The following is a 23,626-nucleotide window of genomic DNA, read 5'->3' as shown; positions in this document are numbered from 1 at the left end:
ACTGTACATTTCTCTGCACACCCAAGACCCCTACTCCAAATGACAAGCCAAGCCAGCAGGGGTGAACCTTCACTACTTTTGTCCCATTTGTGTGATCATCAGAAAAGACCCCTTTCCATGCCCAAACTGACAGAGCAGTACCTGTAGAAGCCCTTTGAATACAGAGTGTTCAACTGGAGGGTCTGCTCTGGCCATCATAGACAACGTATTTTCCATTTGCATCACATGCATGTGGATGGGAAAACAAATCATGCAATTGTGGGGTTGCTGAGGGCTGAAGAACAACAAGTGCCAATTGCTACCACAACAGTGCACCGGCAGCAATATCGCATTGAGACACCCTGATTCCCATCCACAAGTTGATTCATCAACTGGAGAGCCAAGGAGCAATCAGAAAAACACACTCACACTTTAATAGTCCCATATGGCCAGTGCGAAAGTCTGATGGGGAGTGGAGACTAACAGTTGACTATTGTGGCCTGAATGAAGTCACACCACCACTGACTGCTGCCATGCCAGATATGCTAGAACTTCAATACGAACTAGAGTCAAAGGCAGCCAAGTGGTATGCCACAACTGATATCGCTAATGTGTTTTTCTCAATCCCTCCGGCAGCAGAGTGCCAGCCACAATTTGCTTTCACTTGGAGGGGTGTCCAGTACACTTGGAATCGATTGCCCCAGGGGTGGAAACACAGCCCCACCATTTGCCATGGACTGATCCAGACTGCACTGGAGAAGGGTGAAGCTCCGGAACACCTGCAATACATTGATCACATCATCATATGGGGCAACATGGCAGAAGAAGTCTTTCAGAAAGGGAAGAAAATAATCCAAATCCTTCTGAAAGATGGTTTTGCCATAAAGGAAAGTAAGGTGAAGGGACCTGCACAGGAGATCCAGTTTTTAGGAATAAAATGGCAAGATGGACGTCGCCAGTTCCCAATGGACGTGATCAACAAAATAGCAGCTATGTCTCCACCGACTAATAAAAAGGAAACACAGGCCTTCTTAGGTGCTGTGCGTTTTTGGAGAATGCATATTCCAAATTACAGTCTGATTTTAAAGCCCTCTCTATCAAGGCTCGCATAGGAAACCCCATTCTCCCAGGAATTTTGGAAGTGATCACAGACTGGCCAGAAGGCAAAGATTTTGAAATATCCCCAGAGGAGGAGGCGACGTGTGCTCAAGAGGCCCCACTGTATAATAAACTATCAGAAAATGAGAGGCAATATGCCCTGTTCACTGATGGGTCCTGTCGCATTGTGGGAAAACATCGGAGGTGGAAGGCTGCTGTATGGAGTCCTACACGACAAGTCGCAGAAACTGCTGAAGGAGAAGGTGAATCGAGTCAGTTTGCAGAGGTGGAAGCCATCCAGCTGGTTTCAGACATTGCTGAAAGAGAAAAGTGGCCAGTGCTCTATCTCTATACTCACTCATGGATGGTGGCAAATGCCCTGTGGGGGTGGTTACAGCAATGGAAGCAGAGCAACTGGCAGCGCAGAGGTAAACCCATTTGGGCTGCCGCACTGTGGCAAGATATTGCGTCCCGGCTAGAGAATGTGGTTGTAAAAATACGTCACGTAGATGCTCACATACCCAAGATTCGGGCCACTGAAGAACATGAAAATAACCAGCAGGTGGATCAGGCTGCCAAGATTGAAGTGGCTCAGGTGGACCTGGACTGGCAACATAGGGGTGAGCTATTTATGGCTCAGTGGGCCCACGATACCTCAGGCCATCAGAGAATAGATGCAACATATAGATGGGCTCAAGATCGAGGGGTGGACTTGACCATGGATACTATTACACAAGTGATCCATGAATGTGAAACATGCTACAATTCAGCAAGCCAAGCGGTTAAAGCCCCTGTGGTATGGAGGGTGATGGCTGAAATAATAGAAATATGGGGAATCCTGGCAGATTGACTATATCACACTCCCCACAAACCCGCCAAGGCAAGCACTATGTGCTTACAATGGTGGAAGCAACCACCGGATAGCTAGAAACATATCCTGTGCCCATGCCACTGCCCAGAACACTGTCCTGGGCCTTGAAAAGCAGGTCTTGTGGTGACATGGCACCCCAGAAAGAATTGAGTCAGACAATAGAACTCATTTCCAAATCAACCTCATAGACACCTGGCCAAAGAGCACGGCATTGAGTGAGTATATCACAACCCCTATCATGCACCAGCCTCCAGGAAAAATTGAACAATACAATGGACTGTTAAAGACTACATTGAGAGCAATGGGGGGTGGAACTTTCAAACATTGGGATATACATTTAGCAAAAGCCACCTGGTTAGTCAACACCAGAGGATCTGCCAATTGGGGTGGCCCTGCCCAGTCAGAACTTTTACGTACTGTAGAAGGGGATAAAGTCCCTGTAGTGCACATAAAAAAATATGTTAGGTGTAGAGAAATTCCATGCGGGGACGGACGACAGGACACCAATACGATGATCCAAGTCGCCAGTTTATTAGTCATAGCTGATTATTCTTATACTATTCTCTAAGTTCCTTAAAAGCTCTGATTGGTTGCTGCATGCAAGCATATAGTGTCCACGCGCATAAACATAAGATATAATTGGTTATACTAACTCTGTACATGCGCATAAACATAGGACATAATTGGTTATACTAACTAAAACATGCAAGACTTGTCTCAGTCTAATTGGTCAAGATAAACTGCCAAATTGAGGTTCTTTGTGCAAAGTTCCCTTTATCGTGGAATGTGCACCTGTGTTCTTCTAATTGGTATCTTTCTTATTTTTGTCTTCTTGTTTATTCTGTTCAGGGCCTTCTAAAGGCGTTGTGACCGTTAGCTAAATATGTTCCCACAATTCCCCCTTTTTTGTTTTTTGTCAATCAACACAGCCTTACTTGATCCATCAATTAATTCCTAAACACATCGCAACATACAAGGCACACAAATTAAAATACAAAAAAAACCACTACGAGATAAATCAAAACTATCTTAACCAATTATTTAAGAGCAGCTCTATTTTGCAAGGTTGTGTGTCTAATACTATCTACATCTAACAGCAAATCAGATAATACTACACCAATCTGTATTCAGGGATCCCAGAATTTGTGATTCCTGGGGTGGCAATGAGGGTCAATGCCCGATCCGTGGAAACCAGGCATTCCCATCTGTTGAGTCCATGACCTGCTGCACAGGGGTCTCCATCAATAAGTTCTTAAACTTTGTTGATGCCAGTGGAACCCCCTATTAAACCTGTGAAAAAAAGGGATTGCTTAGTGTTGCTGTACGGAGGCGTAAGCAATCTTGTCCAGTCACGTCAGTCAGGGTCATCCAGATGTTTTCTTTGGATATTCTTGTGCAGTCTTGCTCTGTGAACTCAGCCCAGCTTTAAGTGGGCGTCCCCACAGAAGCAACGATGGCCTTGCCATACACCAACCCGATGCTCTTCGGAAAATCCCGGTATTTATACATTTGCAGAGGAACAGATTTCAGCACACGTAGCCAGCAGGTGCCAAAATTCGCCTTGGTTGAAACATGGGGAGCCTATGACGCATGCGCTCGCTGGCCAGGCGCGCTGCACGAGTCATAGCCATCCTGTCTATTGGTTCATGGGCTTTGTGATGCGGTTGCAATGCACAGAGAATCTTGACCTGTTATGTTGGCCAAGGTGACCTACAAGATCTATGAACACAATTAATTAAACACAGTAAAAGCAACATTATACCTAATAAAATACACAAAAATAAAAGAAACCCCGATTTTTAACAAAGATACAAACCTACTCCTAAGTCCCCATCCCGCAGCTGAATGCTCTAAGCCAAAATGACAGCTTCCTTAATTGCATTAAAACTCTTGCAGCTCCTTCTTGCCTCTGCAGTTCTGTTATCTTTTTTATTAATTGTTCCACTGTCCAAGTTCCTCATGTCTGTTGTTTTTCTGGTGGTTCAAAGTCCTTTCATACTGCAGCTGTCATGTACTCCGGCCCACTCATGCTAACTGCGGCCTACTTATGCTAACTCTAAATAATCGGGCTCAAAAAACGTTCCCCATTTTCCATGAAATCTCCCACAGTTAGGGAAGACAGTCTGGGTTACTCCTGCCTCAAGCAGAGACAAACCCATTCGTGGCATTGCTTTTACTCAAGGACCTGGGTGTATTTGGTGGGTGATGTGAAAAGATGGGCAAGTCCAATGTGTGCCTCAAGGGGATTTGATTTTAGGTGAGAATAGCCAATGAATTAAACTGTATGACATTAGTTGCTATATAACCCTGCTACTGTACATTATCATTACTATACTTGTTATGTGCTGTATCACAGTAAGAATCACTTAGATCAAGCAAGAATGAACTGTGATAAAACCGAAGCAAAGCGCAGTAGTGATGGGACCAGAACTGACTCCAGCATGCAACAATCCGACAGCGCAAACCGTCCTCCGGCTTCGTCCTGTCACCTGCTTGCCGTACCGCACTGAAGCCCAATCCTGCTCTGCTGACTGAGAGGACTTTGCACCATCCCTCCTGCCCAGAAAGACTGGTATGACAGATGGAGCCCAGAATTGGGAACTAAATGAACTCAACGAACATTTTATGAACATGACCCATAAACTAAAGGTATGATATCTCTGTGTGTGTGTTTGTGTGTGTATATCTATATATCTCAAAGGACAGAAAAAGGTGATGATGATTGACTAGGATATAACTGAAGGTATGGGAACTGAGCATGACATCAATGGTATAGAATAAGGGGAGGATACTGTCCTGGTTTCAGCTGGGATAGAGTTAATTTTCTTCCTAGTAGTTGGTACAGTGCTATGTTTTTGAGTTAGATATGAGAAGAATGTTGATGACACACTGATGTTTTCAGTTGTTGCTATGTAATGTTTAGACTAAGTCAAGGATTTTTCAGCTTCTCATGCCCAGCCAGCAAGAATGCTGGAGGGGCACAAGAAGTTGGCACAGGACACAGTCTAGTATATAAACTGGGGGGAATGGGGGTGGGGGGGAATCACTGCTCAGGGACTAACTGGGCGTCAGTCAGCAGGTGGTGAGCAATTTCATTGTGCATCGCTTGTATATTCCAATCCTTTTATTATTACTGTTGTCATTTTATTATTGTTACCATTATCATTATTAGTTTCTTCCTTTTTGTGCTTAGTTGCTGGCTGGGGTTAAACCACGACACATACAAAGGAGCGTATTGTTTTTAGAAGGGTCAGTCACAACATCCAGCCAGACAAAAGCTTTACAATGCCACTGTTGGTCAGGAACACTCCTGTTTGTTTTTTCTTCTCAATTAACATGCACTCTGTGCAATGCAGACACCTCTCCCTTTCTCTCCCATTTCTTAGAAGGTCAGTCTGCTCAAACAGCTCCTTGGATGTTCAGGTTCTGCAGACTTCAGATATTTGTCTTATACCACACCTTAAGCTACTTGCAACAACCGACCACAAAACAAGTTTCAGATTAAAAGTTCAGCCCCACAATCGAGTCACTACCAATGAGGATAAACCCTATGAGTACTTAAGTAGTACATTCCTCTACTGCATTAACTACTGCAGGTGAAAGCCTTTATACTCAGAGATTTCTAACCATGGCCACAAACATTAGGACTTGACTTATAGGACTGCTCTAGTCATTCAGAATTCAAATGTTTTCTGAATAAATGAATATCACCACTATGGTTCCTGTGCATTTTGTTTGTTTGACGGTCTCTCAATGTCAAGACCACTTTGAACATCAGACTGGGTTTACTGGACTCTCAGTAATTTTTTATTAATTTTTTTTTTTTTAAAGATATGGTGACCTTAAAGAACATCTCACACCACTTCAGAGCAAGGCAGCAATAATCATTTCAGTCAGGAACTCGGCTAGCAATTCAGCAGAACTGGGAGGCTGAGCAAGAGTAGGTTTGAATCCCCCTACCTCCTCATCTCTAACAGATATTAGACCTACATGCTCTGACATGCTCCAAAAAGTTACTTTCTGTCGTGGTTTAACCCCAGCCAGCAACTAAGCACCACGCAGCTGCTCACTCACTCCCCCCCCCCCAACCAGTGGGATGGGGGAGAAAATCAGGAAAAGAAGTAAAACTCGTGGGTTGAGATAAGAACAGTTTAATAGAACAGAAAAAGAAGAAACTAATAATGATAATGATAACACTAATAAAATGACAACAGCAATAATGAAAGGATTGGAATGTACAAATGATGCGCAGTGCAATTGCTCACCACCCGCCGACCGGCACCCAGCTAGTCCCCCAGCGGCGATTCCCCGCCCCCACTTCCCAGTTCCTATACTAGATGGGACGTCACATGGTATGGAATACCCTGTTGGCCAGTTTGGGTCAGGTGCCCTGGCTGTGTCCTGTGCCAACTTCTTGTGCCCCTCCAGCTTTCTCACTGGCTGGGCATGAGAAGCTGAAAAATCCTTGACATTAGTCTAAACACTACTAGCAACAACTGAAAACATCAGTGTTACCAACATTCTTCACATACTGAACTCAAAACATAGCACTGTACCAGCTACTAGGAAGACAGTTAACTCTATCCCAGCTGAAACTAGGACACTTTCCTAGAACTAGCATGGCTCAAAACATGGCAAGTCTCATCTGCTTCCCTTACACCAGACTTTGTAGTGATGGGACAAGACTGGTACATCAGCCAAAGAGTCAAACTAGCAGTTCACTGTCTGGGGATATGATTTAAGCAATGCTAGCAAAAGAGCTTAGGCAAGCCAAGCATAAATTAATCTCTTCCATTTTTACAAACGTGGGTCTAACCAACAAGTCCTTTTAAATACTGCAAGGCACTGCCAGTGCGTTCTTCTGTGAGGACTGCAGCACTTTCTCACTTTGAGGGAAAAAAGGAAGTCGCAGTACTTTAAGTTTGAGAATACCACCACAGAGGTACACACAGAAACATGAAACATCAAGTTACCTTAGACAACTGTGTGTAGGAGTGAAATGAAGAACTGATGAAGACACAAAAATAATTGCATTTAAGGAAGCTAAAGATACTCAGTCCACCAGGAAAAAAAGATCATCTACTGGCCAATCATAAGAGAGATCTGTTTGAAAGCAAGAAACAGGAGAGGCTACCACCAAAGCAGGCCATCTCATCCCAGCTCAAAAGCTCTTCTGATGCCTGTGGCAAACTTAGTGAACAGACAGACATCATTTCCCCCCCTTCAGCTTTACTACTGAAAATAACAAACTTTTCTCAGTCCCTAACTAAGAGGGCTTTGCAACTCACTTAGTAAAAGCAGTTGGGATATAGCCAGTATACTCGGCATGTATTAACGAGAACATTTCTTCCCAGAGAAGCGATAAACTTCCTGTTATCCTGTGAATCAATGGTGGATATGTCCAAAAGCAGGTACTCTTCGAAACTGAAGAAAATTTCCACCTAGAATTTCATTCTCTCCAACTTGTTATCCTCAGAGTCAAAGCAGAGCAGCAAATGCTTGCTTTCTATTACATATTCCAAAATGGACGCCGATCCATTGTACAAGATTATACTTTAAACCTCAGAAAGAGTAACAACAGTCAGGGAGGCCACACAGGGTTAGAGCTGGAACTGATGGATTTACTAGTTGCAAGCAGCTGCATCACTACAATGTAAATTTTATACTGACAGACACAGAATAACCTCACAGGGACCTTATATTCAAAATGGCACAAGACTTCACAGAAGATGCATGGCATGTGCAAGTGAGGGGAAAGTGGAGATGCATTTCCTACAGACTGTCTGTGGAAAGTGACAGATAATTGATGTCTAGAAGCTGAAAGACAACTACTCCAGCCAAGGTCTTAAAATGTCTGGAAAAAAAACAGGTACATCATCATGACTGACTGACTCCCAGTCCTGCTGTTAGCCAGCTACCCTCTTAATCTCCTGCTCCACAGATCAAATCAGTGATGGGGTCGCCTCCTCTTTTCTTATCAGGTTCAGTCTTCAATTTCACAGCAAGGAAGATGCAACTCCTGAGAGGCCACATATACCTTACAGTCCCTGTGGGTAAGCTGAGGGCTTTCCTTGAATGAAAGCTTTCAGAATTAAAAGGCACATGTTGTTCTCCTCTCTCACCCTGGCATTTTGCTCATCTTGTCTGACTCCTTACAGACCTGCCACTATCTACTGGCAGAGAGAATATACGGCTATTTGTGTAGCAGAAGTTGGTGTCTGAGTAGATATTAATATCAAGCTACAGATAACAAGCTCCTGGGAGTTATGGAAGAATCCCAAGAGGAGACTGCGCAGGTTTAAGTCTTCATAGAGTTCAGTGCCCCTTTTTAAACACCTTTCTTCACTCAAGAAGAGATTTCCAAACATACTGACAGAGCAACTACATATAAGATTTTGTGCAAAGAAGTGGAGAAGAAGAAGAAACAGCATGCCTGCATAGACAGTGCCAGCCAGAACACTCTCCTGTGTCCTGACAAGTCATCCTCTAGCAACAGCAGCTGCATCCCTCACCACAGCCATTCAGAGCCTGTGCTGGAATTTCTCCCTGGCCTGGGGGGATAATAAAAATGCTCCTGTACCTCTGCACTTAAGGCCTGATACAGGGCAGGGGAGGGACAAGACAACCCCGATGACAGAACTGAAGTATGCAGGGAGGTTATTTTTAGGTTACTGCTGTAAGCGACACAGCAGCACATCAAAACAGGCTGTATAACTAAAAGCAGCACTATCTGAATTAGTTCAATTTCAGAACCCATAGTACTGCGACATTACAACTCTCATGTACTGTAGGCATTTACAAAACATATAGCTGTGTAACCCCTGGGCTACATTACCATGAATATACATAGGGATGACATTTTCATTTTAGAAGCTTTTTCCTTCTAGAAAGATGAGTTTCTTGTGTATCTACACTAGAGACCTAATGTTATATTAACATACTCTAAGGCCTACAGGTATAACCTTTCTTTTTGCTTCTTAGTTACTCTTGCTTTTCTGTTTTCAGGTTCTTCCCTATTTTAGGAATACATCAGACAAAACAAAAAGATCTTAACACATAGTGCAACTTCCCTAGGATGAGACAGTCGGTATTTTCCAAAAATAAAGAATGCAGATTTTAAGCATGCTGAACACTCATACTGTCCAATGACTAAAATGATAGTTCATTTTTTAAAAACTAAGCATCTAGTAGATAATCTAGTTTTTTCTTTTCTGTTTTTTCTTTTCTCATGTTCAAAAAAAAAAAAAAAAGCTGTATAGAAATGCATCTTCTGTATCTTCAGAGTTTCTGGAAATTTTACACCTCCAGGACCAGCGTAGATTTGGCATCTCAGCTAGAAAGCCAACCACCTCACTGTAGGATGTGGCTAAGCAAAATCCTTAGGTTGGCTGTAGTCATCACAACTGGAGCTACCAGTCCGAGGTCCCACAGCCTGGCAAACATCTGCAAGGAACCAGCCTGGCCACAATGCTTCAGAACAAGATACAAGAACCATTAACCCAATTTCTCCAGAAAGTGCTCCCACTTTTCACATGGGCAGAGAATTGGGAAACTAAAATACTGTGTTACACCTGCCACTTTCAAAAAGCAAGCCAAAGGCTCAGGAGTTTGTGGCAAAGCTCCTCTGAAGCTGATGCACTTTGACAGGTGCTTTTTCTTAGGAAAAGTTTTACTGGTGCCATGCGGGCAAGAGCACTTTTATTCTACTTCCATTTTTGTGCCAAGAACAGAAACTGCCTGCATCAGTGTATGGGAGCAACATGTGATCCAACACTGTCATCTGTCAGTTTGCCATCATACACCAGCCAGTGCTTGGTGTATGCTAGAGACACAGGTTCAGGAGGATTTCAGACAGCTGATCAATAGTGCCAGTATCAGTGGCAGGTTTGGAGGCTAAGGGGCTCAGAAAGGCTTCAGACCAGCTTCTGAGAATGGCTTCCCTTCAGCATTTAACAGCCATAACTATCTCTTAATTTTGAAGATTAGCAGATCAGCAGGCCTGTCTGTCAGATGGTTTCTAGGCAGATCTCCAGCAGTTATCCTGGAGTTCAGCATGAAGACATCAAAAGCTAAGATGACACTTTATCTATGCAGATGAACAGGACATTCAAAAGTGTGCATGCTGGTCAAGAACACAAAGGTTTTAAGGATTTCAAGAAAAGGCTAGCTTCACAAACCTCACTTCAGGACCCTTCTCGCACTGCCAGGTACTGGCCAGACTCAGAGGGAACAGTGCTCTCCTAGGACACCCTCCAGCCTAAACAAGATGAAAAAACATTTCTTATAGTGTACACACTTCAGACCAGGCAAGGGACCTTCTCTTCTCTATTTGCTTTCAGCAGGGGATCATGTTTCAAAACAGTTTTTGATAGCTTTAGTGGCAGTTCACAACAGCTCTCAGGTTAACACCTGGAAAACAAAACTTCTACCTCAGCCCTTTGGATGGGGAAAACACTGCCAGACTCCTTTGGCCTTCAACATTGGATGACCCATCTGTCCCCAAGACTGTGTGGAACTGAAAGCTTTTAAACTGGGAAGAAAAAAAAAAAAAAAAAAAAAAAAAAAGAGTCCCAAGATGCTAAGGTTATTCTATACTTGAAAGCGTGGGATAGGGGGGAATTGTGTTACCCAAGCAAACTACTATGATAAACCCTAACCGGCTTCTGAACTGCAAGAATTCTTGCAAGCATCCAGTCCCTACTTGCAAGACACAGACCAGAAACTACAAAGCAGACAAAACCACTGGAAATGTTGTACCAGACTTGTTCTGTCCCACTTATGAGCCCAATGCCAGCATTTCCAGGCACACGGAAGAATCCCACACATCCAGTCATAGCAACAGCCCCTCGCATACACAAGGTTTCACTATGAACTCCATTAGTTAAAAATCAACTGAAACTCCGAAGCTAAGGTTCAGAGCATTCTTTTAATGCAACTGTTAAATCCCTTTGTGAAAATTTCCTAATTCTTGGCTGCTGAAGAGGGGAAGGAAACCTACTTCCTAAGCTTACCATCACAGCTACATAATATACCATCCTACCCTGCGACAGCAGGGCTGGACCAGACAACCTCTTCGGGTTCTGGTCACTTCATGGCCATGCAAATGTGCATGCACATGCCAATTCCACTCCTCTACTATTATCATGTGGTTTCTAGAAAATACTTACGTGTATTTTTTTTGTCTGCCAACAGCTTTTCCAAACTTGCTGATCTCACTACTGTGCCTACCACCCTCAACATGAATAAAGAGGGCCAGCCTTGTCATGTCTGCTGCCTCTGCTTGACAAAACAAACAAAAAACCACAAACAAACAAAAAACCACAAACAAACAAAAAACCACAAACAAACAAAAAACCACAAACAAACAAAAAACCACAAACAAACAAGTAGGGCACGCAACAAGTCTACATCAGCTTTTATGGACAGTTTTCTTCCCCACCACAAAGGTTAGAAGCTTAAAAAAAAAAAAAAAAAAAAACACAACCAAACAACCACCACCACCAAGCTAAAAATATTTTCACAATTTTTCAACACTCCCACCATAAGAAAAGTGGTTTTCTTGCAACTGAGGACTAATTTGAGTTTGTAGACCTTCATAGGAGAGTCTTTCTGTTCACAAGACAATTATTTTGTTCTCAACTTTTTGCAAACACTAGCTGCAACAAGAAACCAAGGATTGGTACATCAACTCTAAATAATGTACAGTTTGATATACTGGAAATCTCAGTAGTATCTTCAGTGCTAACATGAACCTGCCAATAACCTATCCTCACCTGCTATCAAAAGGATCTGTACAAGTATTTCATTAAAGTTCTTTCCACTTCTCCAAATATTTCATATCACCATTTCACACAATCAGATGTTGAGATGGAATTTGCTTACTCCAGGTGCTAAAGGGAATCAACATCTTGAGTGAGTCAGTCCGTTACCCAGCTTTCACTTTAATGCCAAGGTGAACTGTATTTCAACAGGTCCCAGGTTACACATAACAACGCACCTTCAAGCAGAGAATGAGGCAGACTGGAGTATGCAGAGAGGAACACGCAAGGGAACCTTTCCCAGATGGGAAACAAACAGATAAACACATTCAAATGTTCTGCAGAATGCAGCTGGGGCACAACACACACAAGCAAGCCTGTAACATCAAAGCAAAGCAGCTACACGCTCATAAGAAGTCTTGGACTACTTGGTGATGATCTAGCATTTCCCATGGCTGCCAGCCAGCTGGCCTTCCTTCACAAGTGTCATTTCAGAAGCTACCAAGAGCCCAGGACCATTGTACCTGCCCATTTATGCAGCCACAAAGTCCCACAAACCTGTATACTTCCTTCTCTGGCAAGATTCCCCAGGATCCCATGTAGTAGTGCAACCATTATGTCAACTTCTTCAGAGCTCTATGTGTCTATGAAGTGAAAAAACATCCTGAAATGAAAAACACATGCCCTGGCACGGGGAAAAAAAAACCCAAAACACAATGCCTCACAGATTGCTTTTTTACATAAAGAATTTTATGTGAGCAAAACTGTAATTTGACAGAGATATTTCTTTGCAAAACACCTGGATTTTTCACACAACGAGTATCTAATAGCAGTTTTGCACTAAGAGCAACGGCTATAAAATCAGCCACAGAGAGCATCCTGCAGCTTCATACCACAACTCACGCCAGACATGTATTTAACACCCATCCCGTGCAGGTATCCTGTCCCTGGGGAGCTCCTCTCAGAGCGGAGAGCGCACAAACACCGCCTAATTCTTCCCCCAGATCTAATGTATACTGTAAGAGTCAACTAAAACCCCACCAGTCCTCTGCGCCTCCAGCTGCTCAGATGCTCTGGCTGCCCGTCCTTCCCCGGACGGGCTCCTCAGTCTTACCGCCTCTCCCCACCCCCCGGAACACTCCCCTCCCCGGCGCTGGAGCCCATCAGCCAAGACGGCGGGAAACACCCGCCCCATGCGCCAGCCAGGCCAGGGCGCTCCGGAACGCCGCTGCGTTTGGAGAAGCGACGTTTTAACCGAGGCAGGAGCAGAGCCGCTGCCGCCCGCTTGCCCCCGCCCTCCCCACGGGCGGCTTCTGCCGTTGCCACCGACAGCACCCAGGGAGATGCCGGGGGAGGAGAAGAGTAGGACGGAAGAGCCGGGCGGACAACCGTGACCACGGGCGCCCCGAGATGACACAGCAGCCGCCGCTGGGCACAGCCCCAGTGGGGACACTGAGGGGACGGCCATTACATAACGATCGCGGCGCGTGGGTCCGACCTCAGCGCTACCGCCGCCCCCACAGTACCGAACACCCCCCCCTCCAGCCCCCTGACGAGGCGGCGGCTCTCGGGGACAGCGCAGCCCCACCCGCCCCTCACCAGCAGCTGCATCTCGGCGCGAACGGCAGGCACCTGGAACCGGTCTATCTCCTCCATCATGATAGTGGAAGCAAGGCGGGAAGAAAAGCGAACGCAGGAAAACTCCTCAAACGCCGAAAGACAACGACGCCACCGCAGGTTCCGCCTTCTCGTCACTGCCGAAGTGACTCAGCCGCACCACTTCCGGGCTCCACCGCTACCGCCCCGACCTACATCTACGTCTGGGAGGGCGGGGCCTATGGCAATAATTCCGGGGCCCGGATGCTCAGTTCGTCACAGCCCTCGCCTCACTGCCACCAGAACATACCATTCCCTCCCTCGAGAGGCGGTGAGGGGGGGAAGGAATAGCCAGCGCTGACGGCGTTCTGCGACCGGATTGGCCGCACGCCACTTTCGGCGCGTTGCCATGGTTGCCACAATCAACTTCTGGCCGGTGATTGGCCGGGAGGGTGCAGAGTTGTCGTGAGGAGCGGCTGGTGGCGGACAGCCGCTGCGACAGCCGCCATGTCAGCCACGGTAGGCGACAGGCACCGGCAGGTAAGGGTCTGTCCCGAGCGGACATCGTAGCAGGGCGGCGCAGCGCTGTGCTCCCGTGTGATAGCGCCGTGGTGACGTCACTCCTGGCGCCGTGACGTCACTCCCGAATGGCGTCACTGAAGTGCCTCGTGCTGCGAGGGGATAGTGGTTCACACGAGAGCGTTGCTCTGTGGCCCCACTCTGTCTCTGCCGCCCTCAGCTCCTGCTCCGGGTGGGTGCCAGTGTCACTAGTGTGACACCAGGCCCACAATGACATCGCTGTTGAATTAAAAGGTAAAGAAGTTTGGCAGAAAATAAATCCCCTTGCATTCCAGCTTGTCCTCAAGTGTCAGAGGGGCTGGGGGCAGCTAGGCTTAGATTCTGAGCGATGCACAATTCAGCACTATAAGTCCAGTCACGTTCAATATATTGGATTATCACAATTACAAATGCACAAATAGCACACTGTACTTTCAATTAAGTCGCATTCAATGAACTATCATGGCCAGACTTAAGGAGTTTGGTCATGTTCAACGAACTATCACAGCTAGATTAATGAACAGTACAGTTTATTATGAAACGGGGAGCCAAAGGAACCTTAGTAGATATAGTAGATCTATGGATGTAGATAAGAACTGTTTAATAATTATCTAGCTTATAATGAAGTTAAAGAAATTTCAATAGAGATAGACATGGCCCAAGAGGATGAGAAGTGATGCCTAACGTTTGCATTGTTGGCCCAAGGGGATGAGAAGTGATGCTTAATGTTTGCATTGTTGGCCCAAGGGGATGAGAAGTGATGCTTAATGTTTGCATTGTTGAGGCTGGCTGGGGCAGGAGATAGTCCCTGATAAGAAGCAGCAGTCGACCCCAAGAACCAGCCAAGACCGGCCTTGTGACTTTTGGAACTAATTTTAATATAAAGCGGGGATAGATCATGCCTATGTATAGGCGTATTGCGAAACTTCATGTATATGTAACACTTGACTGTATAAATTTGAAGCGAATTGCCAAGTCAGGCGCGCACGACTTTGGTGGGACTACCCCCCCGTGCTGCCCAGCGCTGAATAAACATACCTACTTTACAATCTCACTGATTGTGGAGTCTGTTTCTCACGTCAGTTTGGCGAGCCAGCCAGGAGACTCTCTGCTCGGCTGCGGGACCGACTGCGGAGCGGACGCCCCTCGGCGCGCCCCGAGCACTTTCCTCGGAGGAGCCTCCACTGACAGCCACTCACCGCGGGAGCAGACAACGACCTCCTGAAGCCGCGGACCAAACGGTATGTTTTACAGAGGGAGCCTGTAAAGGTACAGGCCGGGGCAGCTGGTAAATCGCGCAGAGACGTCTGGCGTGCAGCGTAGTCCCCGTATGGGAGGAGGGTACCCTGTATGGTAACAAGGGGGGATTTGCTGACCGATAGAGCGGCCGCCAGCGATCTTGGAGGTAGATCGAGCAAATCCGGGGTGACTGCTGCATCCCAGTATCGGGAGCCAGGACGGACCTGTCGATGACTGGTATATAAGAGGCAGGAGAAGGGTAAGCGCACCCCCTCGCAATTGCGCTTGGTACGTTTTTGCAGCTGCTGAAAGGTTGTCAACTGGAGCGATGATTGTATGATGTGAATGTTTCGAAATTTAATGTTAAAGATTTTGTGTGAGTATGTGGAAATGTTATGTTGAGATTTATATGTGTGTATATGCTTGTTAATGTGTAAATGTCTAAAACTGTGAATTGAATGTTTGAGTAAAAGAGACGCAGCTCAGCTGCGGAGCGTGTGGAGTTCTGATCCACAGTTTCGTAACTCCACAAGGGGTACGGCTGGAGACGAAAAAGTGTGACTCACCAATGATTTGGAACTTGAATTTATATGTTAGCGTTGTAACTGTAAGTTTGAGTTTGATTATCTTAATCATGTTGTGGTGTTGGTATAAGAAGTCCCTGTATGGTGCATCGCATAAATGTGGGTATTTGAGTGGTGTCTTTTACATCCAGGAAATGAGTGTATGCCCTCATATGTCCTGGAATGTGTGTGGTGTAAACAGAGGTTGCAAATAGATTGTGGAGGGGATATTGAATGCCCTGAGTGTCGGGTTTGGACTCCCTGGGATAAGAGGAGACGGGCTACGTATACAGTTGAGATTGTTTGTGGTTGGAAAGGTAGCCGAAATACTGAAATTGGTGTGTGGAAAGGAAAATTTAATCCCGGAAATTCGGGACGTGTGGGAGGAAAACTGGGAGAAGACTATAAAGAGGTGTAAGAAACAATTTGCATGGAAGCTTATTAAAAGAAGTTATAAAATGGGAAACAATCAAGGGGGAATATTGAGGAAGAGTCCTCTGGGTTGTGTAATTTCCCACTGGAAAGATATTGTTGGGACCGGAGGTACGGAAAATAAAAAGAATCTTATTAAATATTGCAATCAATGGTGGCCATTGTATAAGTTAGAAGGTGATGCTAAGTGGCCACTTAATGGGTCAATAGATTATAATACTCTATTACAACTAATGCTGTTTCTAAGGAGAGAAGGAAAATGGGATGAGGTTTCGTATGCAGACATGTTTTTCACCCTCCGAAACCATCCGGAGTGGCAAAGGGACTGTGGAATGGTACCCCCACAGGACCCCATGGTGCTCGCAGTTGAGCAAGAAAGCAACAAGGAGCTTAGAGGTAAACTGAGGCGGTGCTGTTCGGCATGTAGTATTGGACAAAGATGTACAAAGCTAATTGATTTGTTTAAGCCTCCCCCTCGACCACAGGAACAGGATGCAGACTTGGATAGAACTCCAACCCTCCTGGACAGCCCTGTATCTTCCCATACTATGAAGAAAACTACCTCAACAGCTTTACAAGCACCTCTCCGAGAGGCGGTGAGGCCGGATGGTGGGACAATGTTAATCAAAGTACCCTTTTCTACTGCTGACCTAGGGGAATGGAAAAAGGTTGCAAAAGATTATAGGAGAGATCCGGTAAGTGTAACTAAGCATTTCCAATTTATTGTAAAACAGCATAACCCTGATTGGAAGGATATACAGCTATTATTGGAATATATGACTGAGACAGAGAAACAGCTGATTTTAAAAACAGCAGGGAACCTAGCTGAAGATCATTATAAGATCACAGGAGGGGACATTAAGGAATATTTCCCTCTCCAAGACCCAAAGTGGGATGTTAATAGATCTGCACATATGGAAAGATTGCAGGGGTATCAGGATTGGATTACAAAAGGAATGGAGAGGGCAATCCCCAAAACTATAAATTGGTCAGCTTTATATGCAGTGTTAAACAGAGTCCTTCCGAGTCTCCATCTGAATTCCTGGATCGACTGAGGGATGTAATGCGCCGCAGCACACCGCTGGATCCTGGGTCAGAGGTAGGAGTACAACAATTGGTCTCCCTGTTTTTGGGTCAATCTACAGGGGATATAAGGCACAAACTTCAGAAATTACGCCCTACAGAGAGTAGGAATTTAGAAATATTATTGTGCTCCACCTGCCGGTAAGAATTAAACAATATCCCCTAAAGAAGGAAGACAGAGAAGGAATCCGGCCGGTGATAGAAAAATTTTTGCAGTTGGGATTACTAAAAGAATATGAGTCTGAATTCAATACCTGTTCAGAAGCCCGATGGGTCATATCGGGTGGTCCAAGACTTATGGGCGGTGAATAAGATAACTGAAGATCTTTACCCGGTAGTGGCGAACCCCATATACCCTGCTGACCGTATTAACACCTGAATTGACTTGGTTTACTGTTTTAGATTTGAAGGATGCTTTCTTTTGCCTCCCTCTCCATGAGACCAGCCAAAAATTATTTGCATTTGAATGGGAAAACCCCAAGAGTGGTTGAAAGACCCAGCTCACTTGGACGGTGTTGCCACAAGGATTTAAGAATAGTCCTACCATTTTTGGCAACCAGCTTGCGAAAGACTTAGAATCCTGGGAAACCCCATCTGAGGAGGGAAAGCTGTTGCAGTATGTGGATAATATCCTGATCACCACCAAGACAGAGAAAGATTATATAATATGGATGGTGAGTCTGCTGAATTTCCTGGGACTTCAAGGGTACCGGGTATCCAAGAAGGCGGCACAGGCAATGCAACGCAAAGTGAATTATTTGGGCTATGAAATTAGTGCGGGACAAAGAACTTTGGGACAGGCCCGTAAAGAGGCAATATGCCAAACTCAGAGACCTCAGACAGTAAAAGAGTTAGGGACTTTTCTGGGAATGACGGGGTGGTGCCAATTGTGGATCTATATTGCTTGTTAAACCACTGTATGTGCTGACAGCCACTAAGCAGAAACACCTTGAGTGGAGCAAGGGGACCAAACGAGCCTTTGAGCTACTGAAAAAGGCTTTGATGTCGGCCCCGGCCTTAGGACTCCCAGATGTGAGTAAGCTGTTTTCTCTTACTCCACGAGAAGCAGGGCATTGCCCCTGGGAATATTAGCACAAAACCTGGGTCCATATCGATGGGCAGTTGCCTACCTCTCTAAGCAGTTAGACACGACTGCAAAAGGTTGGCCAGGATGCCTGCGGGCGGTTTTGCAGCTGTAATACTGAACATACAGGAAGCCCGAAAGTTTACTCTGAGCCAAAAAATGACTGTTTTGGTGTCTCATACAGTATCAACAGTACTGGAAGCAAAGGGTGAACACAGGAGAACCGGTACATCATGACTGTTTGGAAACCATCGAAGCAACATACGCAAGCCGCCCAGACCTGAAAGACAGCCCCATGGAAAACAGGGAAACTTGGTTCACAGACGGAAGCAGTTACGTCCTAAATGGTAATCGACATGCGGGATATGCCGTCACCACCAGCCAAGAGGTAATAGAATCAGGGGCTTTGCCCATGAACACCTCTGCACAGAAGGCAGAAATAATTGCTCTAACTTGCGCCCTGGAATTTTCCCAGGGAAAAGTTGTGAACATTTATACAGACTCAAAATATGCCTTTGGAGTTGTACACGCACATGGAGCAATTTGGAAGGAGAGGGGACTATTGAACTCCCAGGGGAAAAATATCAAACACGCAGAAGAAATTCTGAAGTTACTGGAAGCTGTCCAGGTCCCTGAGAAAGTAGCAATTATGCATATTAAGGCACACCAGAAAGTGAGATCAGATTTGGAAAAAGGGAATGAACTGGCAGACAGAGAGGCAAAACAAGTGGCCAAAACAAAGGTAAAAATAGAAGGGGCTTTAATTCCTGATAGACAAATCTCCCTAGAAGGTAAGCCAGAATATACCAGGGAAGATCAGAAGCTTATTACAGATTTAGAAGGGTCATATAGTGAAGAGGGGTGGGCTCATACCCCACAGGGAAAACTAATCATTCCCTCTTGCTTACTGTGGCATTTGATACGGGAGGAGCATAGGAAAAGACATTGGGGGACAGAGGCTCTGTATAATCATTTGATAAGAGAAATTGTGGCTAGAAATTTATATACCACGGTGAGACAGGTGACTCAACAATGCAATCTTTACCTTCAGACTAATCCTAAGAATACCCCCAAGCCGGAAATGGGCCAGATTGGAAAAGGCAATGGGCCTGGACAACAATGGCAAATTGTTTTTACAGAACTTCCAAGAAAAGGGGGGTATCGATATTTATTGGTATTAACTGATACCTTCTCAGGCTGGCCAGAAGCATTCCCAACAAGAACGGCTAAAGCTCGGGAGGTAACTAAAATACTGGTGCAAGAGATAATACCACGTTTTGGGGTTCCAGCAACCATGTCCTCTGACAGAGGACCACATTTTGTCTCAAAAATAGTACAACAAATTAGCCGCCATTTGGGTATAGATTGGCAGCTTCATACACTTTATCACCCCCAGTCGAGTGGTCAAGTGGAAAAAATGAACCACTTAAACAGCAAATTGTGAAATTGGGACAAGAAGCAAATCTGACATGGCCTCAGTCTCTCCCTTTAGTCCTTTTGCATATACGAACAAGACCTAGGGCGAGGGAAGGACTGAGCCCCTTTGAAATGTTGTATGGACGACCCTATGAAATACAGAAAGGGGTGTCTGTGCAAGCTGGGGACGAAATTGTGACCTCTTACACGATAGCATTGAGTAAGCAGCTCAATAAAATCAGGAAGCATGTGGCTGGGACTCGAGGGAGAGGTTTGGATGGACCTGTACATAATATACAACCTGGGGATTATGTATATGTAAAGTCTCTTACGAAAAAACCCTGGAGCCACAGTGGGAAGGACCATTCCAAGTACTACTCACCTCCTTTACTGCAATCAGAATCAAGGAACAGGACGCTTGGATTCATCACACCAGAGTGAAAGAGACACCTAAAACTCCGTGAAAAGTCACCACAAAACCTGACGGACATTTAGTTTTTACGCGGTAATATGGGGAGTTGTGGGGACTCTGTGTAAGGTGTGGGATGAAAACCTGTTTGTCAGATATAACCAGGAGCTAGCAAAGGATATTAATGTATCAAGCTGTTGGATGTGTACCTTAATACCCAGACAAGGAGAAACCTTCTCATTTATTGGTGTCCCCCTCAGAAACAAACAGCACTAAAACACTATTGAATAGAACTGCCAACTATACTTGTTTATATGGAAATGGTTCCAGAACTATAGTGAAGTATAAACTTGATCTGGATAGCAGAGACCCACATGATAATGATCGATACAATTGGTCTTGGAGATTAAAAGACATGGAAAGAGGCAGAGGGGGAGACCCCGTAATGATGCGCCCCCATTATGCCAACACTTCTAGTTTTCTTGGGACACTGAATGGAACTTGCTTTCGATGTAATGAATCACACTCTACAGGGACAGCTAATACAGGATGGGGAAATCTAACAGGGAGTTGTTATCTTCCTTCTCCTCAGGAGCTGTCCAATTGTAATCTCCCTGACGGGCGTTGGTACCTTTGTGCAAACGCGAAGGCACATAAGAGTTTACCTATCGATTGGTGGGGAGAATGCATAGAGGGAATAATAATCCCACAAACACTCCCTATCTTAGGAAAATTACAGGGAATATTCCAATCCCCATGGCACCACATGAGGACTAAAAGAACCTCTAACCCTAGGCACCACATTCCACAGTGTGGTACGATGGCTTTTCCCAATGCTTGGAATATCTGAATTGGAAAAAGCAATAGTCAATGTATCAGCAGTGGTTGAGATTTTAGCCAATACTACTGCTGACGCTCTAGGAAAATTACAAGCCGAAATTGATTCCTTGGCAAAGATAACGATACAAAATCGCCTTGCATTTGATATGTTAACCGCAAAGGAAGGGGGGGTGTGCGTACTTATAAATCAAAGCTGTTGTGCTTATTTAAATGAAAGACAGCAAGTAGAGACAGATATTGGAAAGATTTGGGAAATTTCTAAGGAGTTACATCTTATCACTATGGATGACACATCATGGGGATTTTCTGAGATATGGGAAAAACTAACTTCCTGGTTACCAAATTTAACATGGCCAAAACAACTGTTTGTGCATAATCCTTTGTACAACAATTCGATGCAGCTTATGGTGTTTCCAAAGCACAGGAGATTCCTACAGCGAATGGAAAAAGAATCAGTTGCGACGAAAACTCGAGTCCAACAAATATTTTGAAAGAATGCTAGATAGGGAAACAATGCATTAGAAGTACTAGAGTTGGATATAGTAAAAGAATTTACTATTTTCTAGAAAAGGGGGGACTGAAATGGGGAGCCAAAGGAACCTTAGTAGATATAGTAGATATATGGATATAGATAAGAACTGTTTAATAATTATCTAGCTTATAATGAAGTTAAAGAAATTTCAGTAGAGGTAGACATGGCCCAAGAGGATGAGAAGTGATGCTTAATGTTTGCATTGTTGAGGCTGGCTGGGGCAGGAGATAGTTCCTGATAAGAAGCAGCAGTTGACCCCAAGAACCAGCCAAGACCGGCCTTGTGACTTTTGGAACTAATTTTAATATAAAGCGGGGATAGATCATGCCTATGTATAGGCGTATTGCGAAACTTCATGTATATGTAACACTTGACTGTATAAATTTGAAGCGAACTGCCAAGTCAGGCGCGCACGACTTTGGTGGGACTACCCCCCCTGTGCTGCCCAGTGCTGAATAAACATACCTACTTTACAATCTCACTGATTGTGGAGTCTGTTTCCGCACGTCAGTTAAAGCAACAGGAGTGCAGGTTCTTTTGGATTGTCGGTGATAAATACACTGTCTGAAAAGCACATGCAAATAATAATACAGTCGACTACAAGCACACTAAATTATGGAAAAAACTCTATAGAGATTTCTAAGTTTCCCGGGGAAGCACTCGGTATGACCGAGGGTTCGAATCTTACCCAGTAGGCATCCCTATGGGGGGGAAGAGAGGTTCAGCCTGTCAACTGATCCCAGAAGTCAGCAATGTCCTCCTGACTTGTCTATGATGGTGTCTTCCCTAGCATTCCTCCTCTCTTAAGCCCTTTTATATTGTCTTATTTTTTAGGTAGAGCTTGAGTGACTCTAGTCATACATATCTTTATTATGATTGGTATAAAGTTCTCTCGCTTTGCTTTTAAGGGTAAATGCTGGAAAAAATTCAGAGCACACGCTCAGTGAGGGGTGGTCGCACCTTGGAGGCAGGTAGCTTTTGGGATGGAGGTGTCTTTTGGTATTATAATGAGATTATAATGAGCAAAGTTCACCCAGAGGACATGATTTAGCATGTCACTACTCCAGGACTGAGCACTTCTGATATAAATCAGAAGTAAGGCCACAGCATTGACAGAACCCCATTGTTTCACCTCCTTGCTTCAGTGGATTCAATGCAGGGACCTTCTATTGTTCCAGTAGTTCCAGTTCCCCATCCCTGCGGTGATATCACAGAGCCTGGCCGTGGTGTCTCCACTCCGCTCCACCCTCCGTGTTGTTTCTCAGAGTCAGCATACCAAGCTCCCCTGGTGTTGCTAACATCTAAGGTTGCAGGTTATGTTGCTTAGGGGATTATTATGGAACAGATTTTGTGTATATCCACTGCATTCCACCCTGGAGGTTTACCTTCCCTTAAGAGGGTGGGAGGGAACATATCAATGAGTCACCTCCAGCAATCATTCCACAATCACCATTCCCAGCACCACCACATGTTACATCACCATGCGTAGCCCAGCTCCTTTCCCTCCAGGGTGCCCCGCAGAGCTGTAATCCTGCAGGGCTGTGTGGGGACATGGGGGCTCAGCACAGCCCCTCCTTGGCACTGCTTGCTGTGTGGTTAATCATGTTGCATCGCTCAGTCCCTGCACTGAGGTATGTCATCACCCTGCCAGTGACACCTTGCATGTTCTGTGGCACTTCTATGCATTGCCACCCTACTCAGGCAAACCAGTGTGTCCAAAGCCGCAGCACCCCACACTGTGTCACTGTACTGTTGCATCCCTGTGAGACTACAAAGGTCTTTGGACATCATTATGTCATGCCGTTTCATCACTGTTACAGCGTGTGACACTTCCCTTCCAGGGCAGATTTTAATGCACTTCAGATGTCCCCAGTCTGTCAGAGAATCTTTAAGGGATGCTGAATTGACAGGTTGAAACCCCTGTTTTTAAAAAGTTTTAAAAAATGCTTTCAATTATACTTATCTGTAACTTTTATCACTTTCCTTTTATTTTACTATTTGGTCTTCTCTCAGTTCAGACAATGAAGTGAGGACATCTGATAACCTTTGTGGCCCTAAACCTACTCTAGGAGCAGCAGTGTGGGTGGATGTGTGTCTGTGAGACCTCACTGTCTGCCTTTGGGCTCTGCATGGGCATCTCTGCATGCATCCTCTCACAGGATGAATGG

The 23,626-nt window shown here is 45.0% G+C and overlaps 2 protein-coding genes across 6 annotated transcripts in view; one reads left to right on the top strand and one right to left on the bottom strand.

Annotated features, from left to right (window-relative positions):
- The window catches only part of LOC121232794 (protein FAM219A-like), a 177,612-nt gene extending 163,851 nt beyond the window's left edge, over positions 1 to 13,761 (bottom strand). Inside the window, exons 1-2 of one of the 5 annotated variants that reach the window (XM_041121262.1) lie at positions 13,339 to 13,761; positions 12,265 to 12,350 (exon numbers count right to left, since the gene is read on the bottom strand). In XM_041121262.1, coding sequence (XP_040977196.1) covers positions 12,265 to 12,321 — 57 coding nt within the window. In that variant the 5' untranslated portion in view covers positions 12,322 to 12,350; positions 13,339 to 13,761. Of the gene's footprint in view, positions 1 to 12,264; positions 12,351 to 13,305 lie in introns of all 5 variants that reach the window. The other 4 variants (XM_041121261.1, XM_041121260.1, XM_041121259.1 and 1 more) reach the window with 4 other exon arrangements.
- LOC121232739 (endogenous retrovirus group V member 1 Env polyprotein-like) lies at positions 13,364 to 22,371 on the top strand. Its single transcript, XM_041121143.1, is given in 5 exon segments — positions 13,364 to 13,633; positions 20,679 to 20,878; positions 20,880 to 21,293; positions 21,295 to 21,308; positions 22,367 to 22,371. Coding segments are annotated over 5 exon segments (903 nt in total).
- The last annotated feature ends 1,255 nt before the right edge of the window (positions 22,372 to 23,626 follow it).

This window comes from Aquila chrysaetos, chromosome W, assembly GCF_900496995.4.
Source record: "Aquila chrysaetos chrysaetos chromosome W, bAquChr1.4, whole genome shotgun sequence".
NCBI lineage: Eukaryota > Metazoa > Chordata > Aves > Accipitriformes > Accipitridae > Aquila > Aquila chrysaetos.
Note: the sequence above shows the minus strand (reverse complement) of the source record. Positions and strands in the feature narration are given on the sequence as shown.